Source organism: Furipterus horrens, unplaced genomic scaffold (assembly GCF_987537825.1).
Source record: "Furipterus horrens unplaced genomic scaffold, mFurHor1.1.pri manual_scaffold_3, whole genome shotgun sequence".
NCBI lineage: Eukaryota > Metazoa > Chordata > Mammalia > Chiroptera > Furipteridae > Furipterus > Furipterus horrens.
In genome coordinates, this window is record NW_028327173.1 from 124,860,158 (window position 1) to 124,872,248 (window position 12,091).

Here is a 12,091-nt window from a genome sequence, read left to right on the forward strand (position 1 = left end):
TCAGGAGTTGAGATGTCTATAGCAAACACTCAGACACACACCCAGACACACACACACCACCACCACCACCACCACCACCCCTACCCCCACCCCCAATAGAACTACTTTAGCTTTTGATTAGAAGTAGAATTTTCCAGAACAATGTTTATATGATACCCTTGGATTCTCATGGGGGGGCGGGGTACACATCCTTTTCATTCCTTTCTTTTTTAGCATACTAAGATGTTTTAAATGCACCACCAGTTTTCAAAATACCCTATTTTTGTCCAGCTCTTTTTTTTCCTCCCAAGTATTCTAGGTTAGATTTACATTCTACCTACCTTGTTTTGAGTGTGTTGCTGTGTGTTACAGCTTTATATAGACTTAAAAGTAGTTGAACAGTTGAATATTCTTGAGGTTTTATTTTGTTTTTGTTTTTAATCCTCACCCAAGGACATTTTTTCATTGCTTTTTAGCAAAGAGAGGAAGGGAGAAAGAGACACAATAATACCAGAGAGAAGCATCGATTGCTTGGTTCCCATGCGCACAGACTGAGGACGGTAAGTGCGCAGACCAGGGATTGAGCCCACAACCTAGGCATGTGCCCTGACCAGAATCGAACCTGCAACCTTTTGGTTACCAGACGATTCTCCAACTAACTGAGCCACACCGTCCAGGGCCTTGAAGAGTTTAAGCTCTGAAGACTAGTTCAAGGGCACTGGCACTGTGTCAGTGACACTAATTCTTTTTGTTTGTTTGTTTTTTTTTGACCTCAGATCCGATGAGAACGACGGTTGGGGTTCTCACTCATTTTGTAATTCTTAACATCAAATTTATCTGTTGTTGAAAAGTATTTTTTTCCAGCCTTCTGCCTGAGGTTTTGATATTCTATGCTGGAGGTTACACACGGATCTGACATTATTTTTTAAAGCTCTACAAGTTTACTGGTGTCTGGGCAAGCACACTCTCCCTGTTCTTTTTCTAACACTATTGTAGCTTCTACTTCTACACATTTGATAGCTCAGCCTAACAGTCTTTAATTTTCCTGATAAACAGATTAGAGAGCAGCCAGAAATCCCAATAATTGTTCTTATGCAGATTAGCTTTTACTTTTCAAAAATAATACTTTAATGAAAGAAAGGATGTAAAAGAACATACACATGTTGGACAACTGACTTTATATTTTTGTAACTATTTCTTATTATTTTCTAATCAAGTGCTGTGGGTTTTTCACCCTGAAATTGTTTGCAGACCTCCTTTCTTTCTATTAGTTTTCAAAACTGCTCCTTTGTCACATTTGTTGCTGTTAGAGAATACTCTGTCTAGGCCATATTACATAGACTGCTAATGTTAACAGTGCTTCATCATTTTAATTGAGCTCTGTAGAGCAAAATATTTTGATCTTTCTACTTCTATTTTCTGAGTTTTAAGAGAAAGAAGATGGTATCTCTCACACCCCATCATATTCCTAAATTCTGCCTGATCAGGAAAAGAATTTTCCATCTCTAATCAGACAAATAGGCCCTTCTTTATACACTCAACTTCTTTTTTATCACCAATATGTGATAGTAATATTTTATAGTTTTTCTGCCTATAATATGATGGTTCAAGCATAATTCTAAGTTAAGATTTTTTTGCTGAATTAATTTGTTAATCTTTTTTTTAAAGTACATCTCAAAGAAAATCTGAAGCTCATATAAACATGGCATTATATAACATGTTCATAAACAAATTAAACAGTATAATTTTCCTATCATAAAAGATGGTGAGTGGTCATTTGTCTATTTCCAGAATTTAAGAATCAGCGGAAAAATATTGGATAAAGGAGTAAAAGTTAAGTGGTTTAAATTTTAGTGGTCTGAAAATAAAATTAAGCTGATTTGTTGCTTTTTAGTCTTTTCATATATCAATGATATAGGTAGTGCTTCGAATTACCTACAAACTGAACTACTAGTCTTAAAAACATAGTTTTTATTAGCCTCTATTAGTAGTAAAAATGGAAACAGATGCTCTGTAGTTCTTGCAGAGAACTACAATGTACCCAAATAGGTAAAAATTACATAAAGGAAGCTGTCATTTCCTTTAGGCAATTCCAGGGGGAAAAAATCTTGAGCTTCAAAGTGACATCAATTTCAATATACTAATATAAGTAATTTTATGAATTTAAGAGCTGTAAAAATATGTATTATTACTGATAGCTATATGATTGACTAATAATAGACTTTTAACTTTGGTAAAAGGGATTTTGGCACTTGATTCTGTACCTTGTTTTAGAAATTATTAAAATTGTCTAGTGGTATGTTAATATTATAATTTAAGAGATTTTTTTTTTCCTGAAGAATTAACTTGATATTTTACTAATTAGTGACTACTAATTTTTAATACAAAAGACACTTTTCTTCTACCACTGTTTATCGAGCTCCTACTATATGACAAGAACTAACTTAAGCAATTGGGATATTATGATGTTAACACAAATCAAATCCTAGTGGAAAAAAATCATTATTTTTTTTTTTACATATTAGATGCTAATATTACACTTTAATTTACAGCTTATCTTTTGAAATAGCAAAGAAAAGTTTTCTTTGAAACAGAATATTCAGAAAAAGAACTACTTTTTAATTCAGAAAACTTTAATGCTAAATAAACATCTAGGAAATTCAGAGATAAAACTGACTTCTATATTTTGTAGGCTCTACAGGAATCATTCTCAAAGTTCAGAAGTATTTTTTAGTTTGTTAAAAATTTTTTTCTTGTTTTGCTCATTCTGTGGTTACTAATGCTTTAAGTTAAACTAATTTAGTTTAGAGCCTGTTATTTTTCAAGGTAAAATATAAGCAGCATAATCACATTATTGTGAAGACCATTTTTGTTTTAACCTGACGCCACCATTATTTTCAGCAATCCAGTACAAACTTCACCGGTTGGTTTCTTCTGGATAATTTACAAATATTATATTTGACTGTTTTTTTTAATCCTCACCCCAAGGACATGCTCAGTGATTTTAGAGAGAGGAGAAGGGAGGGAGGGAGAATGGGGAGAGAAACATCAACGTGAGAGAGAAACATCAATTGGTGACCTCTTGGCATGCACCCCAACAGGGGTCGGAACCCACAACCTAGTATGTGCTCTGACTGGGGATTGAACCAGCAACCTCTTGGTTTACGGGACAACGCTCCAACCAACTCAGCCATTCATTGGCCAAGGCTTGACTAAGTTTTGATTTCTACGATTTTTATCTTTATAGCAATAACTCACTGAACTGCTTTAATAATACAACTTTTACCAATTAAAAAAATAATGATATTGAGAGATTAAGAACATGGACTAATTTTTGCCCTACTTCAAGTCCCAGCTCTTCACTTTCTAACCGTGTAACCTCTGGAAAGTCACTTAAATAGTTTCTTCATCTATAAAATGGGGATAATAACACATACTTCATACTTCACAGGGTTGTTAAAAGGATTAAATGAGTTAATATATGTAAGATTCTTAGAACAATGCCTAGCATGTAGAAAAGACTATATATGGTTTAGCTATTATTTGGTTTTTTTCTTCTTACCAAAGTTCAGTTATATTCTTTAAACTTAAGGCTCATTAGAGTCAATTATGCAAGTGTTGACATTGGTTTCCTGTCAGCAACTATTTTCTTCTTCGATTTTTTACAATTAGTATTGTCATATGCTCATATAAGAACTATATTTAAAGATTAAAACTTTCAAAAAAGATTTTTTTAATTTAAATTCTTTAACTGCATTATTGATAGAAAAATATTGATTTTTTAAAAAAAATGTTAAACTGCAAAAAAGTTTTAGATATTCATATGTGGTAACAAAAGTTTAAGGAAAAAACTTAGGCTAAAATAAGCCTTTACCTTTCTAATATGAAAGGTGAACACTGGATTTGGGAAGACATTTTTAAAAACAGAACTTCACAGTAATCTTTACTTGCTTTAGAATGGAAAAATTATAAAATATCAATAAAGAATACTAAAAATTAAAAGTACATTTTTTTCTGAAGTTTATTTATTTGCTGGTCTCATGACATTAGATTTTAGTAAAACTTAAAATCTTGGTTTTGAATTTGGAGTTGACAAAATAAAAATTTAACTATAAAATTCTTAAGAATTTTTATAGAAAAGCTATATAGTATTTGTCATGAACCTTGCTGAATCCTATTAGAATATTTTGTGGAAAGAATATTTTGTGCATGTTGAATAAAATCTCTGTCTTCTATGCAGAGGTTCTTGTGATCAATTATGGGAGATAAACCAAAATATTTACAGTTATTAAGATACACAGATATGCTTAGTTATCTGCTACAATAATAAATAATGAGCATAAATGCATAAATATGGAGATCCTAAGGAGATCTTTTACTTCTCATTTAGAAGAGTTTCTTAAGTGGAGGGCATGAAGAAAAAAGCCAGCGTTGTTTAAAGTATTATATTTTCAACTTAATGATAAAAGAAACTTAGCTAATACTGTGTATTTACCTATGTAGGAAGTCTAAATGTGTATCCTCAGGAGTATGGTGGAGTCTTGGCATAATACAAATTTCTCTTGATCTGGATTTGGTATAAAGTAGCATTATTTGGACCTCATGCAAAAAGGATGATATGAATGAAATATCAGAAAGACAATACAATGCTTTCATCCGTACAATGAACCCTGAGAAGGTTATGAATTACTGTCCCCATTTTATAAATGAGGAGACTGGTCTCAGAGTCCAGAGTAAGGAAACCTAAGTGCTAGGCCTAGCACCATCAATAAATTACTTTGTGATCTTGGACAAGATCTGTTTTACAGATATGTAAATCTTCTCGTTTTGATTGTTTGGTTACTTATAACCTTTGTGTTACAAGCCTAATGAATAGCAACATCTGACTTTTTGACTTTGTCCTTTTTTTATTTTATATTCTGACTTCTGAAAAAAAATTTTTCAGTTATTTCTAGGTAACATAAAGGCCGTTATGAATTCAAAGACATTGTATTTTACTTCTAAAATTTCTAATTTGTATGTATTCATTAAATAGTATTTCATTTTGTATTATTTTATTTCAGAAATATTTTTTGAGGATTTACTTACACACTTATCACTTTACATACTTAGCACTTCAGGCAGCAAAAACAATGTAATAACATAGAATACTAAGCCTGCTTCTCAAACTGTGATTCTAGATTTGAGAAAGTAGCTTCACTTCATTGGGCCTCAGTTTCCTCAGTAAGAGTTAAAGTAGACCATCAGTATGTCCACTTTTATTCTAAAATCTGTGGTTTTTAAAAGGAGATGTAAGAAGACATAGGTACAGTTTTTATGGTTTGATGGTTGTTTAATGAAAAGGGCCAGTGATAGGCAGGAAGGTGTCCTGGTAAATTAAATGGTGCTTGAGTCGGAAATGAAAAAATAGAATCAATTTTTTAAAAAATGTACTGATTTTATTTGATAGGGATGAATAGATGTTAATACTATAATAAAATAAAGTACAGACCTCATAGAAGTTTTCCTGACAAAGAGAACTTTAGGAGGATTGTGTAGATTTTCATTTGTAATATGTGATCAGACAGACAAGATTTGAAGAAAAGTTGGTGCCTCTTGCCTGATAAGGAAGGAAGTGGGAATTTATGAAACCCTCTACGACTGGAACTTAAATAAGTAGGAAAAATTGAACAGCAGTTTGAATTGCTTGATTTATTGGCACAGCTCTATATTTAACTGCACTTCCAAATGTTTCATCACCTCACTGTCTCTTTCTATGCATGTTAACATTTTAAAATTATTCTGGTAACTTGCTAATTCATTGACACTACATACTGTATTGGCTTGTGCCCATCATTATTTAAAGACAGATCTGTTTTTTTAATGGATTTTCTTTCATTGAGCTTACAAAAACAATCTCAGAATATTTTATTTTTAAGTATATGATTAGGATGTGGTTGAAAGTAACACTTATTTTTCATATTCATATTGTTCTACTCTACGTAATTTTTCTTTTTTGCAGATATTGATGATACTCAAATACTTCCCCGCCCAAGTAGAGTCAGACATTTTTCACAAAGTGAAGACACTGGGAATGAAGTTTTTGGTGTTTTGAATGAGGAGCAGCCATTGCCTCGAAGTAGCAGCACTTCTGACATCTTGGAACCATTCACTGTTGAACGAGCCAAAGGTGCAGTTCCTGTCATTGACAGTTCATCCCGTCATGCGCCAAGCTTGCAGAGTTCCACAGAGGCTTCTTCAATAATTAGATCCACTGAAAGCCACATCACTGATACTCATAGTAGAGAGTCTTCTCTGGAAGTTGGTGATAGCATATATGACCATCTTTGTCACTTAATAGATCCAGTAGAACTTGCAGATTCAGCTTTTGAACAAATCCAGTACATTGACCTTGAAGGAGATGACGATCTTCTTTCCTCCCTGAAAGAGTATTTTAAGGAAAACCAGGAAAATCACAGTAAAAATGAGTTAGGTAAAGAAGCAGCTTCTCAAGAAGTGATTATTGCAGTAAATAGGGATGAAAGATCATCCTTAGATAAATTAGAATACTTAGACCAGGAAAATAAATTAGAAAATATCTCCTCTTTTGTTGGGACTTCTGAAAGCATACAGTTTCAAAAAGAACAAAACTCGCCTGTCTTCATGAGTAATATTGCATCTAACCAATTAGATAGTTTTATGAGAACAAAAACTTCTGAGAAGTCTAAGCAACTAAACAGTGATAAACAGTCATCGGAACCTAGTTCAGGTAGCTCTTCTGATAAAGAAAAGAGGAAATACCTGTATAGACAAGCAGCCACAGAATTAGATGCCTGTGTAGATATAACAGTAGTTGAAAAGGTTAAGGCTGTGCAAATTACTGAAAGAAAAACTGTGCCACACATTATGCATGCCAAGAAAACCACACTGAAGGCACCTGTTAACCATAGAATGCCTCATGTTGCGAACACTAGCAAGCTTTCTCCAACCAAAAGAAGCTTGTCTGAAACAGTAACTCATAGAGCCAAAATCATGAAAATTGCTACTAAAAAACGAAATAGTGTTCACGTTACTTTTAGACCATCTACTGAATCAGTTCAGTTTTATAATCCTCTGGAAAACAAAGAGGCTCCGTGGAAGATGAGACTGCGGAAGCTCAGTGGCTTTAGTAGTAGTAGCAGCAATAGCAGCACCAGCAACCCCCATACCAGCTCAAATAGTGTTGCAGAGCTAGTAAAACCTGGTGTGTACAGACCTCTAGATACAATTAATACAACATCAGTAGGTAGTAAAACAATTAAGGAATCTACAGAGATTCCCAACGTATTACAAAAGGAAGAAATTGCAAGTAATCATTTGGGTAGTCGTAGTAGTCTTAGATCCTCAAGTCATGAGGCAGGACTACCGCAGGGCTCCCTGGGTGGCGTTTATAAAACTGTTGTACATGCTCTTTCAAAGCCGAAGGCAAATGTTTCCCCACAGAGGCAGAACAGAATGCCACCAGAGGCGCCACTGAGGGATCTGTACAGTCATGTAATGGGCTATTTTGGAAGGAAAGCTGCAGGTGAGCACTAACAATGTGCAGAGCGCAAAAGGAGAAAGACAGCACCAGTTTGGCTTAATGCAACTGAAGCAAGCTATAAGCAATCAAAAAGCTTTGGGATGGTCACTGCTTTCTCTCTGTTTGGTTATGCATGCGCCTTTTCCCAGCTGTGTTTTCCCCAGCATAAAATGTTTATTTAAATTACTAATTTCCCTTATAAGGCATTTAGTTAAACCTCTTTGCTGCTGAACAGATAAGAAAGAAGAAGATATAGGAAAATTTTAATGACTTTTCAAAGGCTGTTTAAATCAAATATTTTTCTGAGTGTGTACTACACGAGCCTTGAAATTGATTTCTAAGGAGTTGGAGTATTGCCCCCTGTATTTAAAAGAGCACTAGCTATATCATTGAATTCATTTATTTTTACTGATGATTTATTTGGTTTTATCTTTTTTCTTGGTAGAATGTTACTTTGACATTATGTAATATAATAGGAATCAAAGTCCTGTCATCACCAACATTTTTAGTTAACTGTAACGAAGAGGAAATTATTTCTTAAATCTCAACATGGATTAGTTAGTTTTCATTTAAATGATTACCAAACAAGCCATAGACTTTTTAGTTTTGATTCATTTGTATAGAATACAAGTTATGTCCTTGAAACACTTATCATTACTTTCTCTTTTCTGAGATTTTAGATGTGCATAAAGGTTTCATGATAGCCAATCCTGATTTAAATATGGAACCTCTATGGACAGATTACAGAAAGAACATTAGGATAACTGTTTTATCTTTATTCAGATTTAAAATAAATTTACATATCTAGAAAATTAATTTTCAGCAGTAAGGTAGGTTTTGATTTTATTTGTTTAACATGGTTTTGTTAGCATGATTAACAGAACGCTGTATAATGAATGCATCTTGCATTGAGCCATTAATGCCACTTGAGGGCAGTATTTGACAGCTTAGCAAAGCCTGGCCAGCCATATAAAGATAATGGTATTTCACAATGAGCTGATCTGTGTATTTTCTTAACCCGAAATGCTTTGTAGTTATTTAGGAATATAAACAGTGCTGATTTTCTTTTCATTGCAGAGAAATCAACTTTTTAACAGCATAATAGTGAAATAAATATCTTATTTTCTATAAATTAATTCTCCAAGTTGAACACTTTCTTGGTAATGTAAATCATAACGTAGTCATTTTTTAAAAAATCAAGATATTTTGGGTTTTTCTTTTTACAGAAAATTCTTTGTGAAAATCTTTTGTTAAAGCAGTAAAATTAGATTTTTTAGTGAATAGAAACGTCAGAATCATAGGATTTTTATTTATAAATATCTAAACTTGAATGCATTCATGTCCCACTGAGATTTACAGAGATTGAAAGGATATATTTCTTGCACATATTCTTCTGGGAAAAAATTAATTATAAATTAAGACTTAATTAGAAGCATAGAGATAGAAAGAAAGATAAATATACCAGTTTCTTTATAAGCAATATTAACCTAACTCCAACTAGTGCTTATCTATAAGCTTTCTTGCTGATTAAGGTTATACTGAAGATTGACTAACATCTGCTTAGTTAAATGAAGTAAATATCAATTTACTAATTCTTAAAATTAAATCTAAAAGGAGAGAAATTATAAATGCATGTTTGGCAAATAATTGATATGGCACAGGTAATTTGTTTTGGGTTCTTGTTTGTTTCAAGTTTAGAAAATGCAGTTAAGTCTTTCCTCACTATATATAGTTATTTATTTATTTTTAGTCAATAAAGAGGACATGAGCCCAAAACTGCCTCCCCTTAATAGTGATATTGGCAGCAGCAATGCTAATGTTCCTGATCTGATGGATGAGTTTATAGCAGAACGACTTCGAAGTGGTAATGCCTCAGTAAGTGTTTTTATTTTATTTGGTTTTAGAGAGGAGGTTCGAGAAACTAAAAGATATATACCTATCTATGTACATCTATATATAATATTTATGTAGAAATTTTTATTCAAAACAGCCTTCCTCCAAAATTTAACCCTTTTTAATTAAAATTTTAAATTATGTTTTAATATTTTTATTCAAAGACATAAAACAAGCAGGCTTATCATTTTGACCAGAGTAAAAGATTAGAATACCTGTGTGCTCAACTACTTAGAAATAAACCACTACCTTCCTAGTCCTCCCTCCATTTTTCATTTTGCTCATAGATTACCCTGATGTCTGCTGACAACCCTTAGCAGGAAAAATAATAATAGAGGTCTTCTGGCCAAACGTCCATAATTTGGATAGTATAGATTTCTTAATCATTCTAGAGAACTTTGAAGTACATTTTAAAGTTATTTTTATTTTGAGTATTTGAGTTATGTCTAAATGAAAATAGAAGCACTTTTATCCCTAATAATGCTTAATTGTTAAGGAAAGATAAATATATGTGGAATTGCTTTTTAGAATGGCCATATTTCATTTGGCTTTCAACTTGTCTTTAATGAAAGTCTGTACATCCGTTATATTTCTTGCCCTTTTTATAGTTTTGTTTTTTTTTTTCTTGAAGGGGAGAAAATTATAGAATTATAGAATGACGTCTTTGCCATCGTTCTTCCTTCCTTCACTATCTCTTCTTACTGCTTCTTTTTCCATGTGACTACTTTGCTTTTTATACTATCAAAACTTATAATCACTTTATGGGTCCTTTTGAGACTTAAGAGTCTGAGGCCCAGCCCCATCTGATATTTGGGTCTTCGTTTTAGACATACCAGCAGTGGTTCAGGCTCCCAGCTCTACACAGTTACCGTAGATTGTTCAGTTAGTTTATTTTCCCCCTCCTACTTCAGGTCCTAAATCTCAACATTTATTGTGATAGTTGTCTTAGAAATTAAAGATTTCAGATGTTTAATGAGAATTTTAAAACTTTTTTAAAAATGGTAAATGTCTTGAATTTTTAGACTATGACAAGAAGAGGAAGTAGTCCAGGCAGCCTCGAAATACCCAAAGACCTCCCTGATATTCTAAACAAGCAGAACCAAATGCGCCCGGTTGATGATCCAGGTGTACCCTCAGAATGGACTTCTCCTGCCAGTGCAGGGAGCAGTGATCTAATCAGCTCGGATAGTCATTCGGATTCTTTCAGTGCTTTCCAATATGATGGCCGAAAATTTGACAGCAAGTATCTTTTTCCATATGAGTGTTATGTTGTTTTTTGTTGATTTTTTTTTGTTCTAGACTGATTTAGGGATCACATGACAATCACCTTGCTCTCTAATGTTACTTAGACAAGAGGTTTCCACATATTTTGATTTCATTTTTTAATGAAATTTCAAAGGATGTTTTAGGGAATCACTTCAAGTTGAGGCCACTTTATTTTGCCAAACTAAAGGCATATAAAAAAAACAAAGTACACTGTCCTTTCATAAAATGAATTATATTTTAAGACCAAAAATGTAGAAAGGAAAAAGAAATAGGATGGACTTGATATTAAAATAAAAGACTGTCATGCTTATGAGTGGGCACTATTTTATATACTCACATATAGGAACCATTGTCTAGTTACGCTCCGCGCTTCAGTATGTTCAATACAATTATGTTCAATTCTAAAGTACCCAGAACATTTCTTGAATAATTGCTTCATGTTGAAATGGCATCAATGATGTTTTTTGGTACTATATCACTACCATATAGCTTTTCTACTTTAATTCTGTATTGCACTTGGCAGTCAGTGAAGAGGACCAAAATGTTTTAAAAGTTAAATCCTTGGGAACCAAGTTTGTGAAGAGCTAGGAGATACATTGGAGAATTACCTCTTTGCCACCCTTAATGCTTATATACTGCTCTGATCTCAGACTGTGAACATGATTTAAAAGAAAATTTTTATCATTCATATATGTGCCATTTTTATTTTATATACCTGTACTAGAGATTATAAAATACTTCAAAAGCAGTAAGTATATTACCAACTATCAGAATACATGGATAAGAATAGTGATGATATATGTCTGGCCATCTTTTATCATTATTGTTGTTAATAATTAGCTATGAGAACCTTTAAAAATCTGTTTCTAGTTATAAACTTCCAAGTGTTAACATTATTTGCATTTGCATGAGTGGTATATGAATAGAATAAATTTAGGGGAATATTAATGTTTAATCAGTTTGCTGAAGTAACTGTCTTTTTTGTATATATTTTTGTTTTGTGATTGGAACTTCTATATACTAGCATTTCTTCTTCCTATAGATTTTGGCTTTGGAACTGATGCTGGGATTGTATCCTCTGCTGATGTGGATTCGGGTTCTGGTCATCATCAGAGTGCTGAAGAGCAGGAAGTCGCTAGTCTAACCACGCTTCACATAGATTCTGAAACAAGTAGTCTTAATCAACAAGCTTTCTCTGCTGAAGTTGCAACGGTTACTGGTAAAGTTACTCAAGGGAATGTATTCCTTAAATGCATTTTTGTAAAAGCCACCAAGGAATCAGTTTAGAATTTGATTTGATAGATTTTAAGTATTACTTATTACAGTTGAAGTATTTTCTTCACTCATATTTATGTAATAAAGGAGAAAAAATTATGTTTCTTGACCTAGAATCTACATGAATAAGCTTCAAGG

General features: G+C 32.9%; 1 protein-coding gene across 4 annotated transcripts in view; it reads left to right on the forward strand.

Annotated features, from left to right (window-relative positions):
* Nucleotides 1–12,091, forward strand: part of RALGAPA1 (Ral GTPase activating protein catalytic subunit alpha 1) — a 234,646-nt gene that overhangs the window by 99,767 nt on the left and 122,788 nt on the right. For 3 of the 4 annotated variants that reach the window (XM_090270127.1, XM_090270129.1, XM_090270128.1), the window contains 4 exons: nt 5,981–7,522; nt 9,270–9,394; nt 10,435–10,651; nt 11,721–11,897. In XM_090270127.1, the coding sequence (XP_090126253.1) occupies nt 5,981–7,522; nt 9,270–9,394; nt 10,435–10,651; nt 11,721–11,897 (2,061 nt within the window). The remainder of the gene's footprint in view (nt 1–5,980; nt 7,523–9,269; nt 9,395–10,434; nt 10,652–11,720; nt 11,898–12,091) is intronic. The other variant, XM_090270130.1, reaches the window with a different exon arrangement.